This window comes from Entelurus aequoreus, linkage group LG22 (genome assembly GCF_033978785.1).
Source record: "Entelurus aequoreus isolate RoL-2023_Sb linkage group LG22, RoL_Eaeq_v1.1, whole genome shotgun sequence".
Taxonomy (NCBI): Eukaryota; Metazoa; Chordata; class Actinopteri; order Syngnathiformes; family Syngnathidae; genus Entelurus; species Entelurus aequoreus.
The window spans coordinates 39,460,887-39,479,481 of NC_084752.1; the positions used below are offsets into that span (position 1 = coordinate 39,460,887).

At 42.6% G+C, this 18,595-nt stretch overlaps 1 protein-coding gene across 2 annotated transcripts; it reads left to right on the top strand.

Moving 5' to 3' along the window:
- The first annotated feature begins 435 nt into the window (after positions 1-435).
- LOC133639679 (leucine-rich repeat LGI family member 2-like) lies at positions 436-18,595 on the top strand. Of its 2 annotated transcripts, XM_062033193.1 has the most exons (9): positions 436-1,596; positions 1,658-1,729; positions 10,368-10,439; positions 10,510-10,581; positions 10,656-10,727; positions 10,862-11,031; positions 13,615-13,779; positions 13,898-13,912; positions 16,038-18,595. In XM_062033193.1, exons 1-9 carry the CDS (start codon positions 1,421-1,423, stop codon positions 16,871-16,873), a joined length of 1,650 nt encoding a protein of 549 aa, XP_061889177.1. In that variant the 5' UTR covers positions 436-1,420; the 3' UTR covers positions 16,874-18,595. The 2 variants fall into 2 exon arrangements, with proteins under 2 accessions (XP_061889177.1, XP_061889178.1); XM_062033194.1 differs by lacking the exon at positions 13,898-13,912 and having other exon boundaries at positions 441-1,596.

The window sequence follows — 18,595 nt, forward strand, 5'->3', positions numbered from 1 at the left end:
GCATTTCTCAATTCAACATGTTACTACTTCAACATTTCTCCACCGATTTGAAAAATTCCAACACCAACCATTTCAACTAGGGATGTCCGATAATGGCTTTTTGACGATATTCTGATATTGTCCAACTCTTACCGATACCGATATCAACCAATACTGATATATACAGTTGTGGAATTAACACATTATTATGCCTAGTTAGGACAAGCAGGTATGGTGAAGATAAGGTACTTTTTAAAAAAATAAAATAAAATAAGATAAATTAAAAACATTTTCTTGAATCAAAAAGAAAGTAAAACAATATAAAAACAGTTACATAGAAACTAGTAATGAATGAAAATGAGTAAAATGAAGTGTTAAAGGTTAGTACTATTAGTGGAGCAGCAGCACGCACAATCATGTGTGCTTACGGACTGTATCCCTTGCAGACTGTATTGATATATATTGATATATAATGTAGGAAGCAGAATATTAATAACAGAAACAAACAACCCTTTTGTGTGAATGAGTGTAAATGGGGGAGGGAGGTTTTTTGGCTTGGTGCACTAATTGTAAGTGTATCTTGTGTTTTTTATGTTGATTTAATAAAAAATAAAAGGAAATAAACGATACCGATAATACAAAAACCGATACCGATAATTTCCGATATTACATTTTTAAAGCATTTATCGGCCAAGCCAATATTGTCGGACATCTCTAATTTCAACTCATCCAGAACATTCACTTTTTTTTTGTTTAGCATTTTCCCACATTTCCAATGAAATCCCCCATTGAAATGAATGGGACATTTTTCGAAGTTCCAAACCAAATTCCGCTTTTCCTGGAAATTCAAACTATTCGGCATTCAAACCATTCTTAGTACATTCGTACTACATTCTGTCAGCATTTCACTTCAACTTCAGCATTGGAGCGTTCACACGCAAATGATGTCAGGAATTACCGTTACGCGTCTCTCGCTGGGTGGAATGAAAAGGAAATCATTTTTGACAAGTGGCGGGAAGTCAATGTCACGTGACCAGGACTTCCGGCACTGCTACATAGCTAGCCGACAGCTAGCTAGCTGCTTCTAAGCAGTTTGTTAGTAAATAGAGAAGTTAAAAGCGCTGTAAATAGTAAATCATGTAGATTTTCTGGTATGTGAACACCACTGCTCATTTAAAAACAAACATGGTCCCGGTCGGTTTTGTTTACAACACGCTTTTTTTGTAAAAAAAAAAAAAAAAAATTGGAATGTTTTTTTAATTTTATAAACCTTTATTTATAAATTCCAACATTTACAAAGAGTTGAGGAATAATAATCAAAGTAAGTAACGACACGCTTTTGTCCGACGACGTGACTGAGGCGTGACGTCACTCCGTGGGGGGGCTTCAGACGGTGTCGGAGCGTGTCAGGATCCTGCGTGTCTGCATTGTCACGAGCGCCATGGGCAGGATAGTGCTCGTGCTCGTGTTCGTGTTGCTGGGCGTGTGCGTGGCCAACAAATGGAGGAAGAATTTTAGGTGTCCTCCGGGATGCTCCTGCACCAAAGAGAGCATCATGTGCGTGGGCAGTGGCGGCTCGCACGTGCCGAGGACCATCCCCAGTGACGTCACCTCACTGTAAGTACACGTCCATTATTACAACATGCATGTGCTGAAGGAGAGTTTGCTTTGCCAACAGGAGCATCGTGAACGGCTCCATGGCAGACATCCCAGAGGGGATGTTTTCTCTCATGCCTTCCCTGCACCTCCTGTAAGTGCATGTTATTGATCTGCACTAGTAAACACACATCAATCAATCAATCAATGTTTACTTACATGGCCCTAAATCACCTCTGTCTCAAAGGGCTGCACAAGCCACAACACATCCATCCACAGTCCATAGTGGATCTAACATAATAGTGTGAGAGTCCAGTCCATAGTGGATCTAACATAATAGTGTGAGAGTCCAGTCCATAGTGGATCTAACATAATAGTGAGAGTCCAGTCCATAGTGGATCTAACATAATAGTGTGAGAGTCCAGTCCATAGTGGATCTAACATAATAGTGAGAGTCCAGTCCATAGTGGATCTAACATAATAGTGTGAGAGTCCAGTCCATAGTGGATCTAACATAATAGTGTGAGAGTCCAGTCCATAGTGGATCTAACATAATAGTGTGAGAGTCCAGTCCATAGTGGATCTAACATAATAGTGAGAGAGTCCAGTCCATAGTGGATCTAACATAATAGTGAGAGTCCAGTCCATAGTGGATCTAACATAATAGTGTGAGAGTCCAGTCCATAGTGGATCTAACATAATAGTGAGAGAGTGCAGTCCATAGTGGATCTAACATAATAGTGAGAGTCCAGTCCATAGTGGATCTAACATAATAGTGTGAGAGTCCAGTCCATAGTGGATCTAACATAATAGTGAGAGAGTCCAGTCCATAGTGGATCTAACATAATAGTGAGAGTCCAGTCCATAGTGGATCTAACATAATAGTGTGAGAGTCCAGTCCATAGTGGATCTAACATAATAGTGAGAGAGTGCAGTCCATAGTGGATCTAACATAATAGTGAGAGTCCAGTCCAGAGTGGATCTAACATAATAGTGTGAGAGTCCAGTCCATAGTGGATCTAACATAATAGTGTGAGAGTCCAGTCCATAGTGGATCTAACATAATAGTGAGAGAGTCCAGTCCATAGTGGATCTAACATAATAGTGAGAGTCCAGTCCATAGTGGATCTAACATAATAGTGTGAGAGTCCAGTCCATAGTGGATCTAACATAATAGTGAGAGAGTCCAGTCCATAGTGGATCTAACATAATAGTGAGAGTCCAGTCCATAGTGGATCTAACATAATAGTGTGAGAGTCCAGTCCATAGTGGATCTAACATAATAGTGAGAGAGTGCAGTCCATAGTGGATCTAACATAATAGTGAGAGTCCAGTCCATAGTGGATCTAACATAATAGTGAGAGAGTCCAGTCCATAGTGGATCTAACATAATAGTGAGAGTCCAGTCCATAGTGGATCTAACATAATAGTGTAAGAATCCAGTCCATAGTGGATCTAACATAATAGTGTGAGAGTGCAGTCCATAGTGGATCTAACATAATAGTGTGAGAGTCCAGTCCATAGTGGATCCAATATAATAGTGTGAGAGTCCAGTCCATAGTGGATCTAACATAGTGTGAGAGTCCAGTCCATAGTGGATCTAACATAATAGTGTGAGAGTCCAGTCCATAGTGGATCTAAAATAATAGTGTGAGAGTCCAGTCCATAGTGGATCTAACATAATAGTGAGAGTCCAGTCCATAGTGGATCTAACATAATAGTGTGAGAGTCCAGTCCATAGTGGATCTAACATAATAGTGTGAGAGTCCAGTCCATAGTGGATCTAACATAATAGTGAGAGTCCAGTCCATAGTGGATCTAACATAATAGTGTGAGAGTCCAGTCCATAGTGGATCTAGTTAATATCAATCAATCAATCAATCAATGTTTATTTATATAGCCCTAAATCACAAGTGTCTCAAAGGGCTGTACAAGCCACAACGACATCCTCGGTACAGAGCCCACATACGGGCAAGGAAAAACTCACCCCAGTGGGACGTCGGTGAATGACTATGAGAAACCTTGGAGAGGACCGCATATGTGGGTAACCCCCCCCCTCTAGGGGAGACCGAAAGCAACGGATGTCGAGTGGGTCTGACATAACATTGTGAAAGTCCAGTCCACAGTGGATCCAACACATCAGCGGGAGTCCAGTCCACAGCGGGGCCAACAGGAAACCATCCCGAGCGGAGACGGGTCAGCAGCGCAGAGATGTCCCCAACCGATGCACAGGCTAGTGGTCCACCCGGGGTCCCGGCTCTGGACAGCCAGCACTTCATCCATGGCCACCGGACCTATGCGACTCCCCCTCGCAAGGGACAGGGGAGAAGAGGAGAGAAGAAAAGAAACGGCAGATCAACTGGTCTAAAAAAGGGGGGGTCTATTTAAAGGCTAGATTATACAAATGAGTTTTAAGATGGGACTTAAATGCTTCTACTGAGGTAGCATCTCTAACTGTTACCGGGAGGGCATTCCAGAGTACTGGAGCCCGAATAGAAAACGCTCTATAGCCCGCAGACTTTTTTTTGGCTCTGGGAATCACTAATAAGCCGGAGTTCTTTGAACGCAGATTTCTTGTCGGGACATATGGTACAATACAATCGGCGAGATAGGCTGGAGCTAAACCGTGTAATATTTTATACGTAAGTAGTAAAACCTTAAAGTCGCATCTTAAGTGCACAGGAAGCCAGTGCAAGTGAGCCAGTATAGGCGTAATATGATCAAACTTTCTTGTTTTTGTCAAAAGCCTTGCAGCCGCATTTTGTACCAACTGTAATCTTTTAATGCTAGACATAGGGAGGCCCGAAAATAATACGTTACAGTAATCGAGACGAGATGTAACGAACGCATGGATAATGATCTCAGCATCGCTTGTGGACAAAATGGAACGAATTTTAGCGATATTACGGAGATGAAAGAAGGCCGTTTTAGTAACACTCTTAATGTGTGACTCAAACGAGAGAGTTGGGTCGAAGATAATACCCAGATTCTTTACCGAGTCTCCTTGTTTAATTGTTTGGTTGTCAAATGTTAAGGTGGTATTATTAAATAGATGTTGGTGTCTAGCAGGACCGATAATCAGCATTTCCGTTTTCTTAGCGTTGAGTTGCAAAAAGTTAGCGGACATCCATTGTTTAATTTCATTAAGACACGCCTCCAGCTGACTACAGTCCGGCGTGTTGGTCAGCTTTAGGGGCATGTAGAGTTGAGTGTCATCAGCATAACAGTGAAAGCTAACACCGTACTTGCGTATGATGTCACCCAGCGGCAGCATGTAAATACTAAAGAGTGCAGGGCCAAGAACCGAACCCTGGGGAACTCCGCACGTTACCTTGACATAGTCCGAGGTCACATTGTTATGGGAGACGCACTGCATCCTGTCAGTAAGATAAGAGTTAAACCAAGACAAGGCTAAGTCTGACATACCAATACGTGTTTTGATACGCTCTAATAAAATATTATGATCGACGGTATCGAAAGCGGCGCTAAGATCAAGAAGCAGCAACATAGATGACGCATCAGAATCCATCGTTAGCAATAGATCATTAGTCATTTTTGCGAGGGCTGTCTCCGTAGAGTGATTTGCCCTGAAACCGGATTGAAAAGGTTCACAGAGATTGTTAGTCACTAAGTGTTCATTTAGCTGCTGTGCAACAGTTTTTTCGAGAATTTTGGAAATAAACGGAAGGTGGGAGACCGGTCGGTAGTTTACCATGAGGTCAGGATCGAGGTTAGGTCTTTTGAGCAGAGGATGAATAACCGCTTTTTTGAATGCTAGGGGAACAGTGCCGGAGGAAAGTGATAAGTTTATAATATTTAACACTGATGGACCTAATAATACAAACAGTTCCTTGATAAGTTTCCCAGGAAGTGGGTCAAGTAAACATGTTGTTTGTTTTATCCCACTTACACGCTGTAATAATTCCTCTAATGTTATTTCATCAAAAATAGAGAGACTATTTTGGAGGGCAGTGTCCGTCGTATATACAGTCGTATTTGTGTTAATAGAACCCAGTTGTAGCTGGGATGCGTTGTCTTTAATCTCCTTTCTAATGAGTTCAATTTTCTTATTAAAGAAATTCATAAAATCATCTGCTGAGTGGGTGGAGCTACTGGGAGGAGTCCCTTGTTGGGTTAGCGATGCTACTGTACTAAACAGAAATTTAGGATCGTTTTTGTTGAGGCGGATGAGATTTGAGTAGTATTTAGCTTTAGCTAAGGTAAGCATGCGTTTATAAGTTATTAAACTATCACTCCATGCTTGATGGAAAACCTCAAGTTTAGTCGCGCGCCATTTGCGTTCCAGTTTTCTACATGATAATTTATGAGCTCTAATTTCTTCTGTAAACCATGGGGTGCGCCTTTTAGGGGCCCTTTTTTGCTTTAGCGGTGCTATACTATCAATAATTTCGCGCAAGGCATCGTCAAAGTTGTTAGTGAGTTTATCAATAGAGCCGACATAATTTGGGAATGGTGCTATTACCGAAGGCAGTAGGTCAGCAAGAGTCATCGTTGTGGCAGCATTAATGTTGCGGCCGCTATAGCAGTTATTATTATTATTAGCTTGTTGACAAAGAGTCAAAACTTCAAATTTTATAAGGTAATGATCGGACATTACTTTAGTATATGGAAGTATCATAACTTTGGAGGTGGTGACACCCCTGACAAGCACTAGATCTATTGTATTACCGTTGCGATGCGTGGGTTCATGTATTATTTGTGTAAGACCACAGCTATCAATTATGGTTTGGAGCGCCACGCACTGAGGGTCCGATGGGGTATTCATATGGATATTAAAGTCCCCCATTATGATTATATTGTCGGCGTGCGTCACTAGATCAGCAACGAACTCTGAGAATTCACTGATAAAGTCCGAATAGGGCCCAGGGGGGCGGTAGATAACAGCCAGGTCGAGAGGTAGCGGTGTGACGGACCTCATAGTAAGCACCTCAAACGATTTATATTTATTATTTAGGTTAGGGGTAAGGTTGAAATTTTCATTGTATATTAGTGCGACACCCCCTCCCCTTTTAAGAGGGCGGGCAACATGCGCATTCGTATAGTTAGGAGGAGATGCCTCATTGAGCGCAAAAAATTCGTCCGGTTTGAGCCAGGTTTCGCTAAGACCAATGACGTTAAGATTGTTGTCTCTAATGACCTCATTAACCAATAACGCCTTGGGAGACAATGATCTTATGTTTAAAAAGCCCATATTATAGGTATTGGGCTGTTTTGACGAGTTTTTGTTAAGATTATCCGTAGTGGCAATATTAACAATGTTGCGTTTATTATGCGTAGTGCACTTTAAATAGTGTCGACCATATCTAGGAATTGATATGACGGGAATTTTCCGATTGTTTGCTTGGTGCTGCAATAGACTGGACATATCATAATTTGCCACCTCAGTAGAATGCATGTCCACCTCTGACACAGACACAACAGAAAAAACATTATGTGAATTGTGTATTATTCTAAGAGAATTGCTATGCGTACATGGATTATCCAGCCTGGCGCTGGCTAGTTCTAGCTTAACTGACTCCTCACCCGGACTAACAGACATTGTAATTGCCTGTGACCGGGCTTGCTCTAGTGTAGTCAGTCAAGTGAGACTTAAATAGTAGTCTATGTTTCTAGACAGGATGATGGCGCCTTCCTGGTTAGGGTGAAGGCCGTCTCTCATCAGCAAGCCTGGTTTGCCCCAGAAAGAGGGCCAGTTATCAATAAACGTTAGTCCCTGCGTCCTACAGTAGCTAGCCAACCACTTGTTAAGCGAGACTAATCTGCTATATCTCTCATCATTGCCTCTCGCAGGCAGGGGGCCAGAGACAATTACTCGATGCCTGGACATCTTTCTGGCGAGATCACAAGTCCTGGCTATGTTTCTCTTTGTAATCTCTGACTGTCTCATTCTAGTGTCATTGGAGCCAACGTGTACAACTATATTCGCATAATTAGTGGTGCGATTAGCCTGTCGTACGTGTTTACTAGGCCTGTTGCGAGTTAGCTCCCTAAGATTAGCTTCAATGTCAGGTGCTCTGGCCCCGGGGATACACTTTATTGTGGCTGGTTTGCTAAGCTTTATGTTTCGGGTGATGGAGTCCCCTATAACTAAGGTGTGGTGCCCGGTAGACTGGGGTGTAGGACTAGCTAAAGAGCTAAATCTATTATGCGTCTCAACCGGTACACCGTAGCTTGTAGGCCGCTTAGGACTGCTACAAGCTGGGCTAGTTAGCTCGCTACAGCTAACGCTAGCAGATGTGTCCGCAACATCTAAAGTTACGACATTACTCTGCTCTAACTGGCGGACACGGCCCTCTAGCAGAGCCAACCTCTCCGTGAGTATGGTGCAAGACGCGCAGGAAGCCATTACTCACAGTGTTTTCTGTCACCGAGTGAAGTTCCTGCTGTCCTCAGGGAAGTGGTCGCGGTCTGTAGGAGTAGCTTCTTACTGACCGGCGCTGCCTTTCTCCGCGCTAGCTTAGCAGCTGGCTAGCTGAGGAAAGGGTGGTGGGACAGAGATCGGGTGATTTGCAAGTTAAATAGTACCACTAAAAATGTTTGAGAAGTGATAAAGAAAGCTGTAGAACAATTAAAAGCACACAGATAGAGCGCTACTTAGCTTTTTCGTGTGTGAGAGTCCAGTCCATAGTGGATCTAACATAATAGTGAGAGTCCAGTCCATAGTGGATCTAACATAATAGTGTGAGAGTCCAGTCCATAGTGGATCTAACATAATAGTGAGAGTCCAGTCCATAGTGGATCTAACATAATAGTGTGAGAGTCCAGTCCATAGTGGATCTAACATAATAGTGAGAGAGTCCAGTCCATAGTGGATCTAACATAATAGTGAGAGTCCAGTCCATAGTGGATCTAACATAATAGTGTGAGAGTGCAGTCCATAGTTGATCTAACATAATAGTGTGAGAGTCCAGTCCATAGTGGATCCAATATAATAGTGTGAGAGTCCAGTCCATAGTGGATCTAACATAGTGTGAGAGTCCAGTCCATAGTGGATCTAACATAACAGTGTGAGAGTCCAGTCCATAGTGGATCTAAAATAATAGTGTGAGAGTCCAGTCCATAGTGGATCTAACATAATAGTGTGAGAGTCCAGACCATAGTGGATCTAACATAATAGTGAGAGTCCAGTCCATAGTGGATCTAACATAATAGTGTGAGAGTCCAGTCCATAGTGGATCTAACATAATAGTGTGAGAGTCCAGTCCATAGTGGATCTAACATAATAGTGTGAGAGTCCAGACCATAGTGGATCTAACATAATAGTGTGAGAGTCCAGTCCATTGTGGATCTAGTTAATAGTGTGAGAGTCCAGTCCATTGTGGATCTAGTTAATAGTGTGAGAGTCCAGTCCATAGTGGATCTAACATAATAGTGTGAGAGTCCAGTCCATAGTGGATCTAACATAATAGTGTGAGAGTCCAGTCCATAGTGGATCTAACATAATAGTGTGAGAGTCCAGACCATAGTGGATCTAACATAATAGTGTGAGAGTCCAGTCCATTGTGGATCTAACATAATAGTGTGAGAGTCCAGTCCAGTGTGGATCTAACATAATAGTGTGAGAGTCCAGTCCATAGTGGATCTAACATAATAGTGTGAGAGTCCAGACCATAGTGGATCTAACATAATAGTGTGAGAGTCCAGTCCATTGTGGATCTAGTTAATAGTGTGAGAGTCCAGTCCATTGTGGATCTAGTTAATAGTGTGAGAGTCCAGTCCATAGTGGATCTAACATAATAGTGTGAGAGTCCAGTCCATTGTGGATCTAGTTAATAGTGTGAGAGTCCAGTCCATAGTGGATCTAGTTAATAGTGTGAGAGTCCAGTCCATAGTGGATCTAGTTAATAGTGTGAGAGTCCAGTCCATAGTGGATCTAGTTAATAGTGTGAGAGTCCAGTCCATAGTGGATCTAACATAATAGTGTGAGAGTCCAGTCCATAGTGGATCTAACATAATAGTGTGAGAGTCCAGACCATAGTGGATCTAACATAATAGTGTGAGAGTCCAGTCCATTGTGGATCTAGTTAATAGTGTGAGAGTCCAGTCCATTGTGGATCTAGTTAATAGTGTGAGAGTCCAGTCCATAGTGGATCTAGTTAATAGTGTGAGAGTCCAGTCCATTGTGGATCTAGTTAATAGTGTGAGAGTCCAGTCCATAGTGGATCTAGTTAATAGTGTGAGAGTCCAGTCCATAGTGGATCTAGTTAGTAGTGTGAGAGTCCAGTCCATAGTGGATCTAGTTAATATTGTGAGAGTCCAGTCCATAGTGGATCTAGTTAATAGTGTGAGAGTCCAGTCCATAGTGGATCTAGTTAATAGTGTGAGAGTCCAGTCCATAGTGGATCTAGTTAATAGTGTGAGAGTCCAGTCCATAGTGGATCTAGTTAATAGTGTGAGAGTCCAGTCCATAGTGGATCTAGTTAATAGTGTGAGAGTCCAGTCCATAGTGGATCTAACATAATAGTGAGAGTCCAGTCCATAGTGGATCTAACATAATAGTGAGAGTCCAGTCCATAGTGGATCTAGTTAATAGTGTGGGTAAAATGACCGATCGCCTCATCTCTCTCAAAGGTGAAGCAAACAAGTGGGAGAGAGATTTTTCTTAGTTTCTGTGCTCATAAACAAGTTCGGGGAGCTCTTGCATAATATTGCATGATATAATATTGATATATAAATGTGTGTTAATTGTTGTTGTTTTAATGCAGTGGTTCTAACTTAATACGTCTTTGGAAGAAAAGAAAAAAAGGAGTATGATGGTTTTTGTTTTGCAGGCTTTTAAATGCAAATTCTTTGACGACGATTAAAGACAACGCATTCCATGGCCTCCCACATCTGGAATATTTGTAAGTAATTGTCCTTTAAACTGTAAATAAATCATGTATGTGCTGAGGGCTTGTGCTGTGTGTTGAACAGGTTCATTGAAGGCAACAAGATTGAAAGCGTGGCCAAAAATGCCTTCCGAGGTCTCCGAGATGTAACTCACCTGTAAGAAGATAAGTGCATGCAGCAGCAGCAGCAACAACGTGACAATGTGATGTTATGCCATCCTTCTTCTTCAGGTCCCTCGCCAATAACAAGATAAGGTTTCTGCCCAGAGATCTATTTTTTGACTTGAATTCCTTGTTGGAACTGTGAGTGAGCACTTTGTGTGTGTCTGTCCTTGCAATTCAGCTGACTCGGCCTTCTGTGCTCGTCGAGTCAGCCTCGCTGTTTTCCCGCAGTTATGGGGCGTTAACGTGCCTCTCTTCCTCCTGTCCTACATCAGAGACCTGCGGGGCAACCTTTTCCAGTGCAGCTGTGAGAACAAGTGGCTGATGACGTGGCTAAGGAACACCAACGCCACAGTGTCAGAAGTGTACTGCGCCGGCCCCGCTGACATGAAGGGCGAGCGACTCAACCATTTCCCTATCGCACCAGGCCAGTGCATGTCTACAGGTAAAATGAGCTCACACATGAAAAGAAAGGGAAGAAAACAATCAATAAAAGTGTTTAATAATTCAGCGTGACCTTTCCCTGCGCTGAGCTATGTTTATTTGTACATTTATTACATTTTAGATATGATTTGTATTTACTGATTGGGCATCTTTTGGCTGGAAATTGGCAAATGTTGTGTTACGCCAAAAAATAACTAACATAATCTTGAAGAGCAGGGGTTTTAAAAGTGTGAGATACTTGGAGGTGCTAAGAGACTTCAAATGAACATGACATTACACCGGCTAAGCTAACTCCAGCTGTGTTAAAGGGGAACGGCCATTTTTTTGTAATTTTGCTTAACATTCACCACCCTTATGTAAGACAAGCACACATATGTTTTTCTTTTTTAATGCAACACATAAATAAATGCCAGCAAAAGTCAGCTAATAATGTAGCCAATTGGAGTCGCTCTATTCCGTCTGAAAAGCGCTTTAAAAATCAAATCAAATCAAATCAACTTTATTTATAAAGCACATTTAAAATTGACCACAGGGGTAGCCAAGTGCTGTACAATGGGCAGGTTAAAAATAATACGAGAACCGAGCAAACAACACAACACAAACAGAACACGATAAAAAAATTAATATAAAAACATAAAAACATAAAAACAGGTTGACAGCAGGTGTATTATGGGGCGCCATTGCAGGATGGGTATCACTCAGTGTTAAAAGCCATGGAATAAAAGTATGTTTTTAAGAGAGATTTAAAAACAGGAAGAGAGGAGGCTTGTCTAACACTAAGAGGTAGGTCGTTCCAGAGCTTGGGAGCAGCAGCGGCGAAAGCTCTGTCACCTCTAAGCTTCAGCCTTGTGTCCCGGACCGTCAGTAGCAGCTGATCGGCTGATCTTAGGGATCGGGTGGGGCAGTAAGGCTGAAGGAGGTCGGAGAGATATGTTGGAGCGAGGTTGTTTAGACATTTAAAAACAAATAAAAGGAGTTTAAAATTGATTCTGTAACGCACAGGGAGCCAGTGAAGGGACGCTAATATAGGGGTGATGTGCTCACGTCTGCGGGTCTGTGTTAGCAGACGAGCAGCAGAGTTCTGCACGAGCTGCAGGCCTGGCTAATGCCTACATACAGGGCATTGCAGTAGTCTAAACCAGTCGAGATAAAGGCCTGGATTAATTTCTCGAGATCATGTCTTGATAGAAGCGGTTTCACTTTCTCTATTTGGCGTAATTGATAAAAGCTTTTTTGTACGACGCTGCTGATTTGTTTTTCAAATTTAAAATCTGAGTGGAACTTTACCCCCAGGTTTGTGACACAGTCGCTGAGATACGGGGTCAGAGTGCCGAGGTCAACGTTGAGGGAGGGGGAGCGACTTGGACCGAACAACATAACTTCTGTTTTGTCTCAGGAAGTTAGCTGAAAGCCAGGCTTTGATGTCGTGCAGGCAGTCAATAAGACGTTGAACCGTGTTATTTTGTGCCATGGGAAAATAAATCTGGCAATCATCGGCATGAAAATGAAATGCAATATCGTACTTCCTAAAAATAGAACCAAGGGGGAGAACATCAAAAACCCTTCATCAACGTTTTATATACACGCTGTAAGTATGTAGTTACAGGCACATTGATAATAACATGTAATATTTATGTATTCGGTCATGTTAGGTTTACGGCGGCGTAATCATTTCCCAGATGGGTCACAACGTTCGCTTTTCCCTTCAACAACACTACTAATGGCAGACTTTATGAGCGACAACAACGACTACTTTGGGACAAATCATGATCCAGAACCTTATATTTTTGAGCCTGAATATAAGGAGGACGAGCTACAAGTTTCAGAATTTGTGTGCTGAACAGATCCAGCTTTAGTGAAACATTAAGCATTATGCAGCAGTATTGCTTAGTGTTAAACAAGATTTTACAAACTACGAACATAATAAAACAATCACTTACTGTACAACGTCTGCTCTCACTGGGATGCCGACTGATGGGATGTTTATATCTTTCCGTTTAGATGAAGAATTAATCATAATCCTCGAGCAGGTAAAAAAAAAGGTGCGGCTAACAAGCGTCTTTTTGTGTTTTACTCACCATCTCCGGGTCTAAGTTGAATGTCAAAGTTGACCAACTTCTCGGTTTATGTCCACAACCTTCTACTATCCGGGTGAGAGACATGATTTATGATCTAGAATTGCAGCAGCAGCTCAGGCTGTCAATACAATAGTTGCATATGCTAGTTAGCTCTCTGTGATCACGGCACTGCTACTAGTAGTTTGTCTGTGTTAGCGCTTATAATAACAGTATTGCTAATGCTTGTTAATATTCAGGTCACCAGATGTATCGTTGGCACTTTTTGGATGTTTTTTAGAGGGCATTATAGTGTACTCACATTAGCTACATTGTTAATCACCTCCTACTTGCCATATTTTACGAATTAGAATGTGTTTTTAAAAAAACACATGTTCTTGACTTTTGAATGATAGGCAAAATCCCCCAAAAAGTGCAGTCCCCCTTTAAAAAAAATAAATTAAAAAAAATGGGCAAGCAGAAAACTCTGGAAAAGCCTCGGAAATGATGCACCTGTCGTCTTTCCACAGACTTTGTGCATCACCAGTCTATTCCCATCCAGTCTATGTCTGCGGACATCTTCTCCTTTCAAGAAGACATCTACGTAGCCATGGCTGCGCCCAACTCCAACAGCTGCATTGTCATGGAATGGGATCACATCGAAATGAATTTCAGAAAATTTGACAACATAACAGGTTTGACCACACCCACTTTAAGCAAATATATTTTATTATTATTCTCATCTAAATAGAGTGACTAAAATTGCAATCATAGTGGCTTCACCCTCCTGTTGTATGTTTTTGTTTCCCATAGCCATAGGAACCAAAAGTAAGCCACACAGGTAGTAGGAACCAAAAGTAAGCCACACAGGTAGTAGGAACTAAAAGTAAGCCACACAGGTAGTAGGAACCAAAAGTAAGCCACACAGGTAGTAGGAACCAAAAGTAAGCCACACAGGTAGTAGGAACTAAAAGTAAGCCACACAGGTAGTAGGAACCAAAAGTAACCCACACAGGTAGTAGGAACCAAAAGTAAGCCACACAGGTAGTAGGAACTAAAAGTAAGCCACACAGGTAGTAGGAACCAAAAGTAAGCCACACAGGTAGTAGGAACCAAAAGTAAGCCACACAGGTAGTAGGAACTAAAAGTAAGCCACACAGGTAGTAGGAACCAAAAGTAACCCACACAGGTAGTAGGAACCAAAAGTAAGCCACACAGGTAGTAGGAACTAAAAGTAAGCCACACAGGTAGTAGGAACCAAAAGTAAGCCACACAGGTAGTAGGAACCAAAAGTAAGCCACACAAGTAGTAAAAACCAAAAGTAAGCCGCACAGGTAGTAGGAACCAAAAGTAAGCCACACAAGTAGTAGGAACTAAAAGTAAGCCACACAGGTAGTAGGAACCAAAAGTAAGCCGCACAGGTAGTAGGAACCAAAAGTAAGCCACAAAAGTAGTAGGAACTAAAAGTAAGCCGCACAAGTAGTAGGAACCAAAAGTAAGCCGCACAGGTAGTAGGAACCAAAAGTAAGCCACACAGGTAGTAGGACCCAAAAGTAAGCCACACAGGTAGTAGGAACTAAAAGTAAGCCACACAGGTAGTAGGAACTAAAAGTAAGCCACACAGGTAGTAGGAACTAAAAGTAAGCCACACAGGTAGTAGGAAGTAAAAGTAAGCCACACAAGTAGTAGGAACCAAAAGTAAGCCGCACAGGTAGTAGGACCCAAAAGTAAGCCACACAGGTAGTAGGAACTAAAAGTAAGCCGCACAGGTAGTAGGAACCAAAAGTAAGCCACACAGGTAGTAGGAACTAAAAGTAAGCCACACATGTAGTAGGAACCAAAAGTAAGCCGCACAGGTAGTAGGAACCAAAAGTAAGCCACACAGGTAGTAGGAACCAAAAGTAAGCCACACAGGTAGTAGGAACCAAAAGTAAGCCGCACAGGTAGTAGGAACTAAAAGTAAGCCACACATGTAGTAGGAACCAAAAGTAAGCCACACAGGTAGTAGGAACCAAAAGTAAGCCGCACAGGTAGTAGGAACCAAAAGTAAGCCACACAGGTAGTAGGAACCAAAAGTAAGCCACACAGGTAGTAGGAACTAAAAGTAAGCCACACAGGTAGTAGGAACCAAAAGTAAGCCGCACAGGTAGTAGGAACCAAAAGTAAGCCATACAGGTAGTAGGAACCAAAAATAAACCACACAGGTAGTAGGAACCAAAAGTAATCCACACAGGTAGTAGGAACTAAAAGTAAGCCACACAGGTAGTAGGAACTAAAAGTAAGCCACACAGGTAGTAGGAACCAAAAGTAAGCCACACAGGTAGTAGGAACCAAAAGTAAGCCACACAGGTAGTAGGAACTAAAAGTAAGCCACACAGGTAGTAGGAACCAAAAGTAAGCCACACAAGTAGTAGGAACCAAAAGTAAGCCGCACAGGTAGTAGGAACCAAAAGTAAGCCACACAGGTAGTAGGAACCAAAAGTAAGCCGCACAGGTAGTAGGAACCAAAATTAAGCCACACAGGTAGTGGGAACTATAAGTATGCCACACAGGTAGTGAGAAGTCATAGCAATAGTAAGAGTAATGCTGGCAAGGCAGACTGAAGGAGAGTAAATTGCCACACTTGAAGCTGCTTGTCCTGCTTCATGATTGGCGGTGACAGGGCAGGAACGGACCTATCACCAGCATAGTGGTGACAGGGCAGGAACGGACCTATCACCAGCAGAGTGGTGACAGGGTAGGAACGGACCTATCAGCAGCATAGTGGTGACAGGGCAGGAACGGACCTATCAGCAGCATAGTGGTGACAGGGCAGGAACGGACCTATCACCAGCAGAGTGGTGACAGGGCAGGAACGGACCTATCACCAGCAGAGTGGTGACAGGGCAGGAACGGACCTATCACCAGCAGAGTGGGAAGGCAGCACATCTAAGTTTTGCTGGTTTCTCTCCAGGTAAATCTGTGGTCGGGTGCACATCGGTTCTGGTGGACGACCACATCCTGATCATCGTCACGCAGCTCTTTGGAGGCTCTCATGTCTACAAGTTTGACGATCAACAGAACCAGTTCACCAAGTTCCAGTCCATGGAGGTCTTCAACATCTCCAAGCCAAACGACATCGAAGTGTTCCGCGTGGACGGCGAGTGGTACTTTGTGATAGTGGACAGCTCCAAAGCGGGCCTGTCTACACTTTACAAGTGGACCGACCAACCGGACCGCAACCAAACAGGCTTCTACACCTACCAGTTCCTCCACGAATGGTACCGCGATACGGATGCAGAGTTTGTGGAAGTGGACGGGAAGTCCTACCTGATTTTAGCCAGCCGCTCTCAGCCACCTGTCATCTACCTGTGGAACAAGAGCACGCTCAAGTTCATGCTCCACGGTGATATCCCCATCATTGAAGACGTGGTGGCCGTCAAAGCCTTCCGTCTAGAAGGTGACTTGTACCTGGCCATGACCTGCTACATCAGCGACTCCAAAGTCCTGAAATGGAGCAGTAAGCAGTTCACAGAGGTGCAGGCTCTACCCTCTCGAGGGGCGATGGTCCTCCAGCCCTTCTCCTTCGGGGACAAACACTACCTGGCTCTTGGCAGCGACTACTCCTTCACTCAAATCTACCTCTGGGACTCCCAGACCAAAACCTACCACAAGTTCAAGGATATCTACGTACAGTCTCCACGCTCTTTTACGGCCGTCACCACCGACCGCAGGAATTTCATCTTCTCTTCCAGCTTTAAGGGCAAGTCCATGGTGTTTGAACATGTTATAGTAGATTTAAGTTTATAAGGCTAGGGGCGTTGCAATGAAATTCTCTGTTAGCTTCTTTATGCAACTAAACCAGACCTGGGCAAATTAGGGGCCGGGGGCCACATGCGGCCCGTTAAGCTTTTCAATCTGGCCCGCCGGACATTCCCAAATATTTGTTTTTTAGATGTTTAAGATAGAAACTGTAGCTGCCATTATGATGTACAGTGATGTTTTCTAATGACCGTAAGTCTTTAACTATACAAAGTATTTCAATGGTTGGAATCTGCGCTTTTGCATGATATACCAGTTACTATGGTCATTGATGGAAGCAGATCAGAATCATATCCATATTTAAGTGTTACTTCTTTCTAAAACTCCTATAGTCATATTTACATCAGCTAATGTCTCGTGTGGTACAAAGTGCTTGGATTCGAGTGTCCTTGAGTAGACAGGCAGAGCGCTGTTGAGACTGCCATAACATTCCTTAGATAAGGAGCACAGGGCAGTGCTGAGCTTGGGGGGACAGGAGGTGGAGGGGAGACCGATCTGGACCGGGCTAGGGAACGCTTGGGTGCTGGGTTGGTCTCAGGTTTGTCCTCTAAGCTTTGAGAATAAACTACAAAATACCAACTATTGCCTGGAGATTGAATATAAACATCAGTGTATTGCCATAAAAAGAATCTGGGAGAGACTAGCAATTTGAATTCCCCATTGGAGGAATGCTGGTCAACGCAACATCATCTAATTAGTTACTATAGTAATCTAATTAGTTACTATGGTCATCTAATTAGTTACTATGGTCATCGACGTCACAGCAGCTCAGACGAGGCCCCAAGCAGTGTGGGTGGGAAGCGTTTCCACAGACGCGGAAGGAGATTTTCACGACAAAGTTCTAAAGCTTAGGGATATATCAGATTGTAGGTTGGTTTATTTTGTACCCTTCGCGTTCATATTTCACTGTTTGTTGCATTTTTTGTTGCGTTTCACTTGGTTGTAAAATATGTCGACTGAAAGGGGGTGTGACATTCATATTTTGTCAATAGTCAGTGTTTTATCGTTCATAGAAAAATGTAAAATTCCATTACGTTTTTTAAGGCGGTCTGTCATGACGTTTTTAGCATTCAATCGGACATTATCGTGAGGTTTTGTATTAGTGTTCCTAAAAATAGACACATTTTTTTCTCTAAATGTGGCCCCCCGAGTCAAAATAATTGCCCAGGCCTGAACTAAACGATAGGAGATGAAATCAACCATTGCAGTGGAACTTCTAGTAGCTTCTGGTGAGCTGGCCGGCTCCTTGCATGGTCGTCTCCAACATCAACGTATACACGTCCATGCAATAAAGGATAGATGTGCTTGTTGTACAGCAATATCTGATAGATGTCTGCTTTCAATGCATCCTGCAAAAGCAATTAAGGAGGGCGGTTGGTGTTGTTTGCTGCTATCGACTCCTCCCATGACAGCATGACTGTTGGTAACGTGCACATTTATTGACCTATGCAAAATGCAGACGACCACAAGTCTGTGCTGCTATTGGAATGCAAATTGCATCTTTTTTGGGATTACAGATAATTTGGTGCGTGTTAGACACCAACATTTTCACTTGAAAGTTGTGGCAATTGTTGTCTTTAATTATATGTATCTTTGAAATGTATAATCAATGTTAAAAATGTGTATTTATTTCTCATAGTTGTAAACTAAACTAGTTAGATTGTCTGTGTATTCATGAAATCTATAAATTAAATGTGCCTTTGTGTGTTT